Genomic DNA, 15,801 nt, shown 5'->3' with positions numbered 1-15,801 from the left:
GAAGACTTTCAGTTTCTGTCTATAATCAGTGATTTGTTATTACTTCAGTGGAGCATTAGCTTGCACACCCTTTCCTCATTGTTCTCCTCTGTGTTGCCACCTGTCTAATGTATTAGCCACTCTCATTGTTATCAAGTTAAAAACAAAAGGCAAAGCCTACCTGTGAGCTTTGAACCCTAGAAATGCCTGACTTTTCACACAACTCACATCTGTAACTTTCTAGTTTATTTTTTAAAAAAACTTCTACTGCTAGAGTTCATGCAAGACCACTTTCTTCTGCTGAAGAGTTGTGTAACATTCATCATTTTTAAATTTGGCTTCTAGTTTTAGAAACTGAGAAGTAAACAAATGGGTTTTTCCATTGTTTCATCACAGGTAGAGGGAAGGTTGTACTATTTCAATGTTTATATACTGGTAAGAGGTGTTTGCAATGAACAGATTTGAGACTGATGTGTTATGCTTAACTGTAATACAGATCTTTTTTTAGTAGGTTTTATATCAGTGCTCCTAATTTTATTGCTCTTGGCTCATAAATAAGGAACAATAGGTGCCTTGGTGCTTTAGTCAAGATTATCTCATGGTTGGTCTGAGTCAGTGTATTTGAAAGACACCTGGTGTTGTCTTTGCTGTCACCTGACTTGTGACACATGCAAGGCCATGAAAACTCTGTTAGGTGTCTGACCTTGCAGAATTCAGTGGGCTTTAGGCACCTAAATATCTGAACTGTGTTCATTCTTCTGCATAATCCGCCAAGTCCAGTAATTCCTTCCTAACTGGCAGGTTGGTTGTAGATGTTTGCTGTGAGGCACTGCATTAAGCACATCACTGAAATAATAATGTGTGATTGGAAGTGTCTGCTTAGGAAGTTTTTACACTTGGAAAGTCATGTGGGAGAAGGTGACAAATATGTAATTTTCCTTCTTGGAAGATGAGAGTTCTAATAAAACAACCTTTTTAATTTAGAGTTTAAGGTAGTTGTAAATACATAACTAAAAAAAAAAAAACACCCAATCACCAAAAAAAACCCCAAACAAAACAAACAAAACCCCAACCAAAAACCTCCAGCAACACTAGACAAACAAAAAGCCCCTGAAAGCTTTTCAACTTTTCTTACGAGTTTGAGTAGAAACAAAGCAACTAATCTTGATGTTGCCAGTGCTGGAGTCTGCTTCTTGACAAAGGGTTCTCAGATGTGTCCTTCAACCACATTACACCTCTGCTAAATCCAGTTTCTGCTTATCCCTCACACTTCACGTTCTGATGCAAAGAACGGGGGGGGTATTATATTTGCTTTTGAAAATAAGAATTTCAGACGTATCATTAATGTTATATTTAAGAGGGGATGGTCACAAACTGGCTTCCATGTGTTCCCATACTGATGCCATACTGATGCATATACATTTATTTCTGCTTACAGGTGCAGACAAAACTTCTTGAGCTGAAAGAACTGGAAAACAACCAATTTAGTTGGCACTCCCAGCAACATAGTACACTTGTTAATGGGACTGTGGATCATTCCAGTCTTAGCAACAGCAGCAGTGAAACTGCAAACCTTAACGAGAATGCTGAAAGGGAAAGTGTAGCAGAAGAGGAACAAACAAACAGTGTGTCTCCAGTGAGTAGTGTTTTGCCTGCTTGTTCATGATGCAATGCAGCTGGGAAGTTGGAATAAGTTAAGAGTGTATCAAGATTGATTATGTTTTTAAACACTTGCACAAGTGAAATTTCTGCAGAAGGGTATTTTTCTGAGGGACTGTGTTTCCACAATCTGAAAGTTCATAAGCAGAAAAGGAGACAATTTTAGCTTGTCTGGAAAGCGACAATAATTTTTTTTCCTGTATTTATCTCCAAAGCAAATATCATAAATTGAATAGCTAAAGGACAGCAGCTGTCTCCATTTGGTGAAACAAGAATGAAATAAGGAATAGTACAAAAAATCTAAAACTGTCTTGCTTTAAATGTTCCTCCTTATGTCTCAGTAGATTCTTGATTGATTTATTTTTTTAAAAATTTCACAGGTTTTGTGGAACACTCCAGTATGTTCTGTAATAACTATGAACCTCTTGAAGTATGCTTTAGCATATTCTGTGATTCTGTTTAATACTTAAAATTTTTTTGTGCAGTCTTGTATTTCCTGATTTATGGTGTATTGCTTTTATCCTTGTACAGATAAGGAATAGTCCTGAAACAGCAGCCTCTGTTGTAGAAGAGAAAGAGACCCCAACTGCAACTATTACCAAAAAAGTGAGTTTGTCCAGGTTTTGGGGGAGGAAGAAGTAAGTTAAAAAAAGTCCTGGTTAACTGTTTCAGGCTTGGATCATGGTCATGATAAACAAATAAATAAATTGTTACTTCTTATTGCTTTTAGAGTGTGATGTCATGAAAACATTTTGTCTCCTGTAGCATGCAGGTTGCTGAGAAATATTTTGGCTCTCTCCATTGATGAATTTTGAATTCCAGCTGTCTCTTTGCTTTAAGCTTTAAGAAACCACTAAATGGTAACAGGAGATGACATAAGTGTTTCTGCCCTGCAAGTCTTAAAAATTTAATACCTTTCTCTCCTTTTGCATTGCCCAGGAAGATCCATTTGATGCTGAATCTCATCCCTTGCCTGATCTAGTTTCTGAAGCCAGCTTAGAGTTCTTCCAGTCTGACCCTTTTGTTGGCAGTAAGTAAATATTTCTCTCTAAGTGCAGACTTGCAGAAACAGGTCTTCTGTGAACACATCAGTCTCATCCTCACCTTGAAACTGTTCTTTATAGAACAAATCTGAAGATGTGTGAGTGACAGGAGTGTGGAGTCAGTAGCATTACAAAAATAGAAATGATAGAAATGAGTGTTCTGGGGTGTTTCTCCTTCCTTCATTTGGGCTTTCTTATTAGCTGTGAAAATGCTTCTTTCCCTCACTGCTCTTCCTGAGTGCTTCTCTTACCCCAACCCCTCCCTCCCCCTGCCCTGGTGGCTTTTTGGCCTTAAAGGTGTGGGCCTTGGTGTGATTACGTGTGGTGGCACTAATTTAATTTACAGCACAAATCCACAAACGGGTCAGTGGAGGGTTCACTGAGCTGTGGTGTGGGGAGGGTGTGGGTGGTTGGGAATGAATGGCTATGGCCTACTTATGGTGAGTTTGGCACTCAGGAAGAGGTAATGTGGAACTGCACCATCTGTTCGTCTTGGGGAAGTGCTCAGCTTTATTTTAAGAACTTGCCACTGACGAATGCTGTTGCTCTGCTTTTATTTTTTATGGAAGACATGATCTGCCTATATGGAGCCAGTTGGAGAAGAGGAGTTAATTTGAATTAGCTGCTGAAGCAGATGTTTTCAGCCACATTAATATGATTTTACACGCTTTCAGAATCAACATGGTCTGATCAATTTAGCTTGTGTCGCTTCGAAGGGAAAACAAGCTAAATTTGTTTCAGATCACTTGGCTTCTGAAAGAATGTCAGTGCAGATTTAATATTTTTAGTGAGTAAATTAAACTAATTTAAAACAGCTTGGATGTTTCTGTGTAGACATTGCTTGATCTTTGTTTATGTTGAAGTGGTCCTACTTACAGCATATGATAAGGCCTTTCTTTCAAGGAGAAAGCGTTGTGTCTTAGTAGCCAATTTTTTGGGCTTTGTGTGCTCAGAATGTTCAGGATAGGTATCTACAGCTAAGAGGCAGTATATATGTCTCTCAGATATAGATGAGGAAGTAGAAATGATGTAATTGGAATCATGCATCCAGTACAGAAAGGAACACTTAGGAGCTACAATCCACAGGGCCTGTGAGAATTAATCAAAACTGGGACTCGTACCAGTAGTTAGCCTGGATTACTGCAGTGGTAAATACTGCCTAAAGTGGGTGTTTGTGGGCAACAGCCAACAGAAATGCAGCTTGGATGGCTGCTTTTGTGTATGTGTCGTGATTGTAATAAGCTGCTTAATGAATATTTGCCTTTTTTTTTAAACAGGTGATCCCTTCAAAGATGACCCTTTTGGAAAAATTGGTAAATAACTTTGTAACTTCTAACGTGTTTGTTTTTTTCTAAATGGTTCCTACTAGAATGAAACCTAAATGGTTCTTACTAGTATGTGGGGAAAAGTGTCACCACTTTCAGAGGGGAAAAAAAGATGGAAATGCCACAAAAAGCCACTGTAGGATATATGGTAGTAGCAGCTGGCCACTTTGTTAAAGCTTCTCAGAGAAGCCCATTGCCACTGAACTTTGCTCTTGTTGTTGAAAGTACCCCTAGCTGGGATTTAAGTATGTGAAGGTGGTAAACAGAAGGCCCCAAACTCTTGCTGCCTGTTTTGTATTCAAAAAAGTAGGACTGTGTTCTTTTAAAGGCTCTTAACCTATCAACTTGCTTTAGAACTAAGTACCAAAAAGGTGGGAAGTCTCTCTTTAGACTGACTTTATAGGCAATGTCATTGCATTATTTGCTCAACCCTGAGTGGAGCTTTTTTGCCACCTGAATTTATGGCAAAAAAAAGGCAAAATAACCAGTGGGAAGGCAATAACAAAACAGCACTGAGCACCAAGTACCAGATAAGAAATATCAATTGCATCTGGGGAATAAAGGAGAGAAGGGCAGGACAGTTTTGATAAACATTAGGTTTTGTAAAAATGCTTCATTTTTAGGAGATTTGGTAATGAACCCATATGCTGAGATGATTTAGGAACTGAACCACTGTTTTCATGACGTGCAGAAAACTTTGGCTTGTCTAATGTTTTGAATCACAGAATACAAATTATTCACAGATGAATTTCATACTTCAAAGGTCCTTGATCTTAAACGTGTCACTTTGTGGCAGTATGAAAAAAGCAGTATATTGTTTAGTTTTTAGGATATCGAGCTAAGGAAAGCAAGCAGAAATGTTAAGGAGATGTTTACTTTTTAGATCCCTTTGGTGGTGATCCCTTCAAAGGCTCAGACCCTTTTGCAGCTGACTCTTTTTTCAAACAATCTTCCACCGACCCTTTTGTGACTGCTGGCACTGATCCATTTAGCACTGCAGACAACAGTAATAATATCACAGTAAGTTTGGTATCATACCTTTTACTTTGTTGTATATGTGATTTGGACAAAATAACCTATTTTGTACATTCAGACATGCCTTAAAAAATTGATATTCACCAGTCATACAGATAAAGGTTACCTCTGATCCCCTGACTCTGTCTTGTCTTTTTTGTGTCCTAGTTTCTAGAAATAGTCACAGATGAAATAGAAGTAAAAATAAAAACATTTTAAAAATGTTTCATTGTGGAGCTTCATTTCTCCACAGCTAAGACCATTTGACAATAATGAATTAAGCTCAGTTGGTAGTTGGTGGAACTTAATAAACCTGGAAAGAAACCCAAGATTAACCTCACCACGTCGTGTTGAGAGACTTGACTTTTGCCTCCATACCTGACAGGATCAAGAAGTATATTCTGTATTTTATCTGAAATCTGATGTGGTACGGGGTTTCCTTGTGGAAAAGCCACATGATTCTGTAGCTGTATGTTTGGTTTTTTTGGGGGGTTTTCTAATGAGTGTCACTGAAGCCCTCTCATAATGTGGAGCTTCTTACTGAATGTACCTCTTTCAGGTGTACTTCAATGTAACTTTTAGCTGTCCACATTATAGCTGAGCAGTTATTGAATAGTCTTGAGCCTTTGATAAGGTAGAGTTGGGCATAATACCCTCTCTGGTGCAAACTAGAACTTGTTGAATATATAATATTTAAAGCTGATAGACAATCTCAGCAGCTAAAATTCTTCATGTCATTGTTTGTCTCCATTCTTTTGCCATCTCCTTTCCTTCTCACTGGTGTTTCTGTTCATACCTCACTTCCAACTTTGTGTGTGTATAAAATATGCATAGACATATATAAAATGTAGATACATGTTGATTAGAAAGCAAGATAAGTGCACCCACAGCAGCCATGAGGGTGAGAAATCCCTGCACCTGACAGTGGTGGTCCTGTCCCTCCCCATGGTGTGCACGTTATGCAGATCTCAAGGTCACATTACACACCACGGCCTACACCTCTAACCTGGAAAATTAGGTTTCAAGAATCTTCAATACTTGGCCCACTCTCCTTTTCAAAGTCTTGATATTCTAATATAACCAATTCTTGGTCATATTACAGTCTGATAATAAGTGAAGTACAAAAGAGGGGAAAAAAAAAAAAAGGAGATCAGAGCTGTGGGATTACCAGTGGATTCTTGAGATCTGTACCTCTGCACTGAAATGATGCATTCATCCTAAATGCTTTACCACACACCTCTGGAGTGTTGTTATCTTGTAGTTGTATCTTCATGAAGATAGCTCTGATTGTAGAAATCTGAGACTAAAATGAGTGGTAGATATTCTTAACTCTTGCATTAGTTGTTACCAAGTATGTTGCACATATTGTACCTTTTTTCCATCCTCTGAAAGAAGTAATCAAAACGGTGAGGAGGAGTTTCTGTTAACAGACTGGTTTTCTGATGCTGATAAAAGCTGCTTCCAGAATGTTTTATCTTAAAACTTCTAAGCTAAAATAAACGTGATTGTATTCTTAGATTGAGGAATCTTTTAAGCTGAAAAACAAATTTCCCTCCAAAGGAATTTTTTATTTTAGACAGAGATATCAAAGAAGAATGACCCTTTTGCTCCTGGTGGAACAACTGTTACTACATCAAATGATCTAGGTAAAAGTAGATTATACACATCAGACTTCTTGGGGTTTATTTTTATTTGCTTTTACGTACTTTTGTTTTTAGTCTTTTAACTGAATTTGCAACAAAGCATTTTAGGGATTTTTTGTGTTTTCTGAATTTTCCTATAAAGTGTGACATAAGGTGCCAGTTTGCAGAGGGGAATTTTTATAAACCAGAACTGAGTCTTTATCTGTAGCCTGTGTCACTGAAGACTGATTCCACAAAAAACGTTCCTCTGCTTTACCTAAAGCTGGTACAAAATCTTGATTTAAGTATTTGGACTATTTGGATGGTTCACACTGCTTCCCACTAGAGTTGTTTTCAGAGGTTTCTTGGTACTTTCTAAGTAACATACAAGATAACTTTGTACTATGAGAGGAGATGTGGGATAGAGTAACTGCTTCATCAAGAATTTTTACTGCTACAGTTTGCTCCTTTTGTTTTGCTACAACCTTGTCTCGTCTGAGGGCTAAAAATGTTCTAGGGAAGACTCTTGTCTCCTGTTTTCCCAAGCTGCACTGACAAGTGATAATCCACAACATGAATCCACATGTGATTTTGTATTGTAAACCTGTTCAGTTTAATTGTAGGGGAAGAAGGTGTTTCCTAGAGGTGCAGAAGTGAGTATGGCACTTCCTGCTCTACAGTAGAATAGCAGTTCTAATGTATTTTGAGGCACATGAGAATGAAAGAGTACTGCTGAATTAGATTGAGATAAGAGGTTCAGATACTTGATTCCATGAGTGGACTTGCAGTCAGAAGTGAGCTCTTGTTCACGTTCACATATACATATACATATATATATATATATATATATATGTATATTTATGGGTGCATGCACACAAAAAATCCCTTTGTGTGTGTACATACATGTATCTCAGGAGAACATCCAGTAGTATAGTTATCTTATACTTTCAGTGGAATTTAACTTTTTTTAACGTAGGAAAAAAGAATACCAGTATTTCTTTTGAATTACTCCCTGTTCAGGAGATTTGTTATTCACAATTGGAAGCTGACACTCAGAGTTTTTGTAAAAGCTACTTAATAACCTGAAGTGCTCACCTCATAAAATACTTCACTTGAATTAGTTTATGTTGCAAACTATGTAACAGTTGCTATTTTGTAGTGGGATTTTTTTTCCAGTGTCTTTCATGTTTAGCTTTTAATATCATTCTGTGTGCTTGATTTGTGTGTATTTAGCTACAGACCCCTTTGCCTCCCTGTTTGGAAGCGAATCCTTTGAAGGTGGCTTTGCTGACTTCAGCACGCTGTCAAAGGTAATGTGAAGCTGCTACTACCACAGAAAATGCATGAAACTGCAGTGACAAGACAGAGCTTACACTCTCTACCAACAATTTCATTACAGTTTTGCCACCACTAAATTTATAAAGGCTGACTTTCTTGAAAAAGAGGCCTTGGTAGTAAATTCTCTTGTCCTGCAGTTCCACTGTGAAGAATGCAGTGTAATCTTTGTGGCTTTATAAGTATTTTCTCTTTTTTGAGTGATACTATAATTTATGTATTTATTTTTAAATTTGCTGAGCTTAGCTGCAGAAGTATTACTTTTGAATATTTAGCTGCATTCTGCTTTATATTGCTGTACACACTAACCATTCCTGATTTTTCTTCATTTTCAACCTTCTGGAGTATGTGGATGATATGTGTAAAAACAAACAAAAGTATTCTCTTTTGTCTTAGCCCAGACTTTCAGTTCTGAATTAATATTGCATTCTTGAAGAAAGTGTATAGTAGCATTGCACTGAGAACGTGTATGTCGCTGTTTTCTTTGTTGAAGGCCAACAATGAGGATCCTTTTAGCTCTTCCACATCAGGCTCTGTCAGCAGCGTGATCATAACTAAAAACTTATTTGAGGAACCACCAGCTAAAAATGAGGATGTTCCTCCTGCACTGCCCCCTAAGACAGGAACTCCCACCAGGCCCTGTCCACCACCACCTGGTAAGAGCTGACAGGGAGAAGGGTTTACAATCAGCTGCTGAGTGTTGGCAGTGGGACAGTAACAACGAGGGGATGGTGAAGGGTCTGAATCTAAAATGAACGAACAAGATGCGGAACAGGTCCGTTCCTGACCTGTTGGTCAGTTCCTCAGAGTTAAATTTTGCATGGTGTTTGGGATCATTGTTTGTTTGAAGAGACAAAAGGATTTAGAAAACAGAAAAAAAGAAAACTTACTACGAGTATGTGCCAGAACACAGCATAGCTGTAAATTAAAAGGTTACTGATGTGATACACTGTGAATCTTGCATTAAACTATGTTCAAAGTGAGAATTTATTGTGTTTTATCTGTAGCAAAACCTCCATGTTTAATGCAAAATTAATTAAATAGAGTTAAATGACTGGCTCAGCTTTTTAGATTAACTTTTTCCAGGTGGCCTTGCCAGAGGTCTCTAGCAGTAACAGTAATAAACCCAAGTTTCCTGGGCTGTTTTCAGTGGTAGTGGAGTCCTCTGGGATACTCCATGGCACAAACCATTCTGCTATCCAGAAAAGACCATGATTATCAAAGATAACACCTTGTAGTTGCAACAACCTCATGTTACAATGGACTCCTCACACTCAGTTTTTTTTGCTAAGATAGGAAAACATGTTACTAGTATGTTACTAGTATTCCTTTTTAAGTTTCTGTCCTCTGTTTCATTGTCTTTAAAAACTCTACTGCATCCTTTTTTTCCACTATTACACTCTATGGATGAATTTTAAGGTGTTTTGGAAAACTGTAGCATGAAACTTAAACAAGTATTCCATTTTCCTCAAAAGCAGAACATAGATATAGGAGTGTTAATACTGAATTTTAAATTCATGTGTTTAGTTTCTAAAGCTGGTGTGAGATCTGGTTCATCCAATGCCTTGCAAGTCATCGGTTTCATTGTAAATAATATTAAAACAGCTGACATGGCAAGTGATGATATTTGAATGTTTGATATTGGTCCTTATTTAAACAGAAAAAGGATTTCTGACTTGGTTGTATGGGAATGGCTGTGACGTGGTGCACTTTTGGAATTCAAGCTTCTAGGGGCAGAACAGCAGCATCCTTAACAGTAGATTACTAAAGTAGCCTGTTTTGATATGCACAATTAAATATGTGGTTATCTTGATAACCATTTCAAATAAATTGATTTCCTAATGGAAATAAAAAATGGAGATGCTTAAGTGTATTTATTCCTAATTATTCCCTTTTTGTGCTTTAATTATTCCCTTTTTTATGCTTTTTCAAAGAAATGCCTAAAAATCTTCCTCTTAATTCTTTATGCTACAGGAAAATGTGTAGAAGGGTTGTTGCCTCTGAATTCTGTTGCCTCTCTAGGTACTGATAAGCACCTCCATTTCTTGATTTTGGGGAAGATTTAGAGATTGTATATTTTATATTCTTACAATAATTAATCTTTCCTGTGCAGAAATAAAATTCCCTGGATGTCATTTGGAGTGCTTCTCCCACATCATTCAAGAAAGATGTATTTTTTTGCCAGTAATAGAATCATAGAATCACAGAATGGTTTGAGTCGGAAGGGACCATAAAGATCATCTTGTTCCACCCCCACTGCCAAGGGCAGGGACAACTTCCACTACACCAGATTTCTTCAAAGCCCCATCCAGCCTGATCCTGAACACTTCCAGGGATGGGGCAGCCACAATGTCACCATCAGTTATAGATAGAACATCATCAGTGAGTGAGATCTATCATGGCAAGGTTATCTGGGAAGTGTCTAAGTAAATCATACATTCCCAAGGGGGTATTCTTTAAATCCAAATTAAAATCTCTTTTGGTCTTATGAAAGAATTTTCAGACTAACTTGGAACAGTGATATGCAAAATAATAAGCATTTTGGTTCAATTCTGAGTTTTAATCAAAAATGGCAACAGAAGCAACTTTTAAAATACAGCCACTGTTAGTGCTGGAATCACTTGCAGAACTTGAGAGCAGAATTCAAGAAACTGCACTGAAACCTCTTCTGTAAACGGTAACATACAGAGAGAATGGTAGGATGAAATTCAGCTCAACTGTTCTTGGAACTCTTTGGGTTAATGTCCTCAAAGGTGTTGAAACCTGACTGGGGTTAAGTTGAAAAAAGAACAACCTAAGTGGGAGCTTGTTCCTGATTCTGTTTATTTGCAGCTACTTGAGCAAGAATTAACAAGATAATTCAGCCTGTGATTGTCTGTTGTGATACTCTTTCATTCCTGGTGTTAGCATAGTGAGAGGACATGGAGTTTTGAGGACTGAGATATATGATAATAAATTTCTGGTCTCTGAATGAAATTATGTTAACTTCATCCAAACAAATAATAAAAAAATGCTGGAATGATCACAGACAGTTGATCAGCAGAAAAAAATACTGTGCTGATAGAATAGATGCTCAAAACTGTTAGAAATTCTTTTGCCAAAATAATTCAAATATAATTGTGTTCCTGAATCATTAACATACATGTGTTCCTTTTTACCTGATTACTCTTTCAGAAACTATGGACCCTCATTTTTTAAACTGTCAACCCTTCCTCTGAAATTACAACTCCACTAGTTCATGGGAAGAGGTTGCATCCCAAGTAGCTTTTGAATTGTGGTTGTTTTGGTTTTTTTTTTACAAGTTTTGGCATGTTATTACCTGCTATCCTAAATTCATTTTAAATTCATTTTAATCTAAGGGAAAAGACCTATCAATCAAATAGACTCTTCAGATTCCTTTAAACCGAGCGATCCATTTCAGCCTTTCCCCACCCCAGACATTCCCAAAGAACAAGAAGCAAATCTATTCTGTGATCCATTTGCTCCCACCAGCATCAGTAAAGAGGCTGACCCCAACAATTTTGCAAACTTCAGTACTGTGAGTAAACACTTTTTTACATTTGTTTCAGCATAATGGCAGCTTTGAAATGTTCACACTGAAGTTTTCAGTCTAATTTAAAGCATTAAAACATATCCCATGTACAAAAGGGATATTGCTTCCAGTTAAAACAGTGTTTACATTTCGTTTACAGCTGAGGCTGTCCTAAAACAAAGTACTGCAAAATGTTATAGCTGATGTTTAAATTGCATTGTTTTTATGAGTTTTTTTTCATGGAGGCCTCCTAGCTGTTAGAAAATAGGAGTTTAAAAATATCTATGTTCTGGGGATTATCCATTTTATCAGCATGTGCTGATAAAATTATATGTCTATAACAAGCACACTGTTAACTATCCAATTAAAAGTAAAGCAAAATGTGATTTTAGTTTAGCTGTCACTGAACTGTTTGGTCGTAATTTTAATGTACTGAAATATTGATAAACAGCCTCTTAACAGTGTATATTAATGAAATATAATTTGTTGAGTTTTGAGTGGCTAGTAAATTCCAGACTGATGTTCAATTAAGTAAAAAGTAGTAAGTGTCTCTTTATAACCAGAATTCATTTCATAGAAGTCGTGGTGTCCAAGCAGTAGAAGCAAATCTAAAGGTTTGTGCATGCCTATATATTATTTTTTTCTTTTGAGCTTTTGCAAGTAGGAGTTTTGAAAGGCATCCTCTCACTTTCAAGCCTGATACCTGTTAAATGCAATTTGCATTTACGGTATCTTGACCATACTGCTTTTTTTCTGTTCAGGCCTAATAAACTATGTGCTTGATTGAAGTAAACTGAGGATTGTCAGGCTCTCAAAATAGACTTGCACTGGTTGGTGTGTCTTGTAGCATGATAATTTCTGAAATGTGGTTGTTGATCTGTGGTATTAGTTAGAGGGACTGAGAAGCCAATTTGGAGGAGACCGTATAGAGAAAGTAAAAAATGTTCATTATCTTTGTGAAGGAAAAAATATTCTTTCCGAGCTGCAATTACTGAAAATATTGAGTGAACTGTGGAGAAAACTTAAGTGTTTCTACATTTATTTCCCAGAGAAGCATCTCAAAGCAAAGAGTAGCTGGAGTATGATATGATAACCCTTTCAGAGTTAATGTTGGGACATTCATGAACACATGGACTTCACCTACTTCTTAGTTTTTCTGCATGTTTACTAGAAACAAACTTTAGCATAATCTTTTGTATTTTATTTAATGTAAATTTATTTAAATTACTTGAACTCTATTTAAGATTAACTGGCTCTAATTTATCATCATTGTACCGCAGATATTTAGTTCACATTCCGTTCACATCACTATACATGGAAATAATCTCTTTTTTTTCCCTCTCATATCATGCTGACCTTTCTCTATGTGACTACTAAGCTTTCTAACTGTACAGTTACCTTATTATTTTACTGCTTCTTGGCAGAAGTATTTTTCATGTACACATTTAGAAACAGTCAGTCTACAGCTAAATTTTTGTAGTTATTGTCACCTGGAAAAATCATCCCTAATGAAAGCAAGGTAAATCAGAATGGCCTAATACTGTGAATAGGGGTGTGTTTTGCAAAATGTTCTGATTTATTTATGGTTTTTTGTATAGACTGTTTTTTTTTAATCCAAAATAAAACTGTATTTGAATTATAGCACTTTCTGCTCGGTAACATTTTTGAAACTTAATACTGAATTTTGACACATGGCATATTTCATTAAAATACATCAGTTGGATGGCTTGAATGCAGTTCTTAAACCTTAGACTAAGCCAATCTTAATAATGTTATTTCAACTAAAAACAAGTAATATTTTGAAGATTAGAATACATACAATTATTGAAAAACTCTAATTGTTGCTTAAACCAAGGGCTTGGACACTCATAGTTGTCTCTGTGTTATTAATCTGGTTTATTTTGTCTTTTCAAAATGCAGTATTCTACTGAGGAAGACATGATTGAATGGGCTAAGAGAGAAAGTGAGAGAGAAGAGAAAGAAAGATTGGCAAGACTAAAACAGCAAGAGCAAGAAGACTTGGAACTGGCTATTGCACTCAGTAAATCTGAAATATCAGAAGCATGAAGTTTAGAATAAGATTTTATCTCACGTAAACTGTTTTGTCCCTTTTCCTGAATACCTAACCTATTTAAATGTTAATCAGAAAATGCATATATACAAGAAACTATGAAAGGTTTTAAATTTCTGAAAGTGATGTGAATGTTTCTGCTAAATTCAATCCTTTTGGTTACTGTTTGAATAACTGTTAAGTTTAGCATTTAATTTCTCTGAAGTTTTCAGGAGAACAAAGTACTTTTCCCAGCTGAAAGCAAATCAGTTTAAAATGCAGATAGAGAGATTGTGGTTTGACTGTAATCTATCAGCAGTTGGTAATTGAGCATAAAGCGAACACAGCAATTATTCTGTGTCGTGGCTGACTGTCTCCCATCAAGCAGTTAGTCATTGCAAACCTTTCATCCTTCTAAAGAGTAATGCCAGAGTTGTGGAGTGCTTTATTTTATATGTATGCACATAGATTTTTCTCCTCACTGAAGATTTTACGTTGGATTTGACGTTATCTTCATGGAGTCTACATCAGAAAGAACGTGTCTTTCTGAAACCTTCTTTGCTTTTACTTGCATGGTCACAGGTTTTAAGACAGACCTGTTATTTTGTTTTATAAGGCAATTAAGCTGAAGATTCATGTGCATTTGCTGTTGGCTAAGGTGACTGTCAAATTGTGAGACCCCACTGCTATTTGAGCCACTTTTGCCTGTTAAATATGCAGCTGAACTGGCAAGTTAATAAGTTCCATTTGAAATAGGATTGAGAATAGAAAGAAAAAACTGGTAGTCTGATTTCTATTTTTTTTTTAACAACAGTGTTTTCTGTATATGTAATTTATTGAATGCCAACTGATAGTTGCACCTTAAACTGAATGATTTCTGAATGGTCACTGAGTCAGAGTAGGATTGATAGAATGTTAATGAAAATAACTTAATGGAAATAACTTATTGTTCATTTTGAAAGAATTCTATTTGGAAAATCAGTTTCATTAAAATAATTCCAAAAAGAATAATCTTGTGCCCTGTCTAAGAAAAATCAATGGCAGCAGCATAAACATCTAGAGGGTTTTTTTTTTCCTTGCACTTTTAATCTGTGGTATTTCTTTTGAGGAAATTGAAGTGTTTCAACACAAAGCACTGGGGCAAACGGGGAGAACTCAGCCATGTTTCAGTATATTTAAGCTCTTCCCATTACCTATCAATGCTGCTGTTGCATGAGTTTGAGGGGTTTCAGTTTTTCAGGAAAAATGAGTAACCTGACTGGGATGGTTTTTCTTTTGCACTGGGAGATGAGCGTTTAAACACCTGCTCGAAAAAAGTAACTTAAAATTTTGCAAGTATTAAATAGTTATAACTTATCTTATACATCTTTGTAATGAGTGTACACTAATCTTGCAAATCATATGCTTAACTGGATTACATAGTTTCTTATCTTTTGTTAAAAATGTATACTCAGTGGACCAACACGATATTATATGTATATATTATATATATATTCCTGCTTTCCTTTACGGAATTTAAAGTTTTGAGTCATTTGATGTTACATTTCATGTTACTGACTCTGACTGTAGTACTTTTACTCAGACTACCAACAAACCACTGCTGTGAGCTAAAATGGCATTACTTTATGAAGTTTTAACTGTTTTTTTTAAACAACTTTGTTCAGGTGGGATTAGCCTCTATTTATAGACTTCCCTTTTGTTTAAAAACTCTAACAATAGCCTGTAATTATGAAGAAATAAAGTTTAAATTCATAAATGTGAACTGTTTGCCTATTTTTTCAAGAGGGTGCTGTGAGCTGTAAAGCAACAAGTGAATGTAATGCAATATAAGATATTCTGGTTGTAGCCTGGTGGGAGTGGGTTAATTTTCAGAGAGAAAAGTTGCCTGAATCTCGAGGTTAGCTGAAGTGCACACTAATCCCAGCTGTCACTTGCTTCATCAGGACTTGTGGCAGCTTCAAAGAAAATTCAGGCTACTCTTGCCCAAGGAGGGGGCAAGAGTAGAGTCTTCTGCCTGCACAGGGGTTACAGAGCCCAAATGTTTAGATACTTAAGGTTTATCTGTGAAAATATGGAAGCATGCTCTACTGGCTGCTGCCAACATACAGGGCTCAAGGGGTCTTTAATTTGACCCAGCATATATGATCCTTTTGAATATGTCTGTCAGCATAATGTGTCCCCCTATGTCAAGGCATAGAGGGCTTGGTCAGAGGTTTAGGAGTTCCAACAACCATTTACATGT

At 36.5% G+C, this 15,801-nt stretch overlaps 1 protein-coding gene across 8 annotated transcripts in view; it reads left to right on the top strand.

The window, feature by feature from the left end:
- The window catches only part of EPS15 (epidermal growth factor receptor pathway substrate 15), a 69,867-nt gene extending 54,546 nt beyond the window's left edge, over positions 1 to 15,321 (top strand). For 5 of the 8 annotated variants that reach the window (XM_017805384.1, XM_017805382.1, XM_017805383.1 and 2 more), the window contains 10 exons: positions 1,418 to 1,615; positions 2,170 to 2,244; positions 2,578 to 2,668; positions 3,959 to 3,994; positions 4,890 to 5,026; positions 6,597 to 6,666; positions 7,876 to 7,952; positions 8,471 to 8,633; positions 11,337 to 11,515; positions 13,430 to 15,321. In XM_017805384.1, coding sequence (XP_017660873.1) covers positions 1,418 to 1,615; positions 2,170 to 2,244; positions 2,578 to 2,668; positions 3,959 to 3,994; positions 4,890 to 5,026; positions 6,597 to 6,666; positions 7,876 to 7,952; positions 8,471 to 8,633; positions 11,337 to 11,515; positions 13,430 to 13,576 — 1,173 coding nt within the window. In that variant the 3' untranslated portion in view covers positions 13,577 to 15,321. Of the gene's footprint in view, positions 1 to 1,417; positions 1,616 to 2,169; positions 2,249 to 2,577; positions 2,669 to 3,958; positions 3,995 to 4,889; positions 5,027 to 6,596; positions 6,667 to 7,875; positions 7,953 to 8,470; positions 8,634 to 11,336; positions 11,516 to 12,072; positions 12,124 to 13,429 lie in introns of those variants that run through there. The other 3 variants (XM_017805389.1, XM_017805388.1, XR_001873214.1) reach the window with 3 other exon arrangements.
- Positions 15,322 to 15,801: the final 480 nt, after the last annotated feature.

Source organism: Lepidothrix coronata, unplaced genomic scaffold, assembly GCF_001604755.1.
Source record: "Lepidothrix coronata isolate B3197 unplaced genomic scaffold, Lepidothrix_coronata-1.0 Scaffold12, whole genome shotgun sequence".
NCBI classification, from domain to species: Eukaryota; Metazoa; Chordata; class Aves; order Passeriformes; family Pipridae; genus Lepidothrix; species Lepidothrix coronata.
The sequence above is the reverse complement of the archived record's forward strand: the minus strand, read 5'-3'. Positions and strand labels throughout refer to the sequence as shown.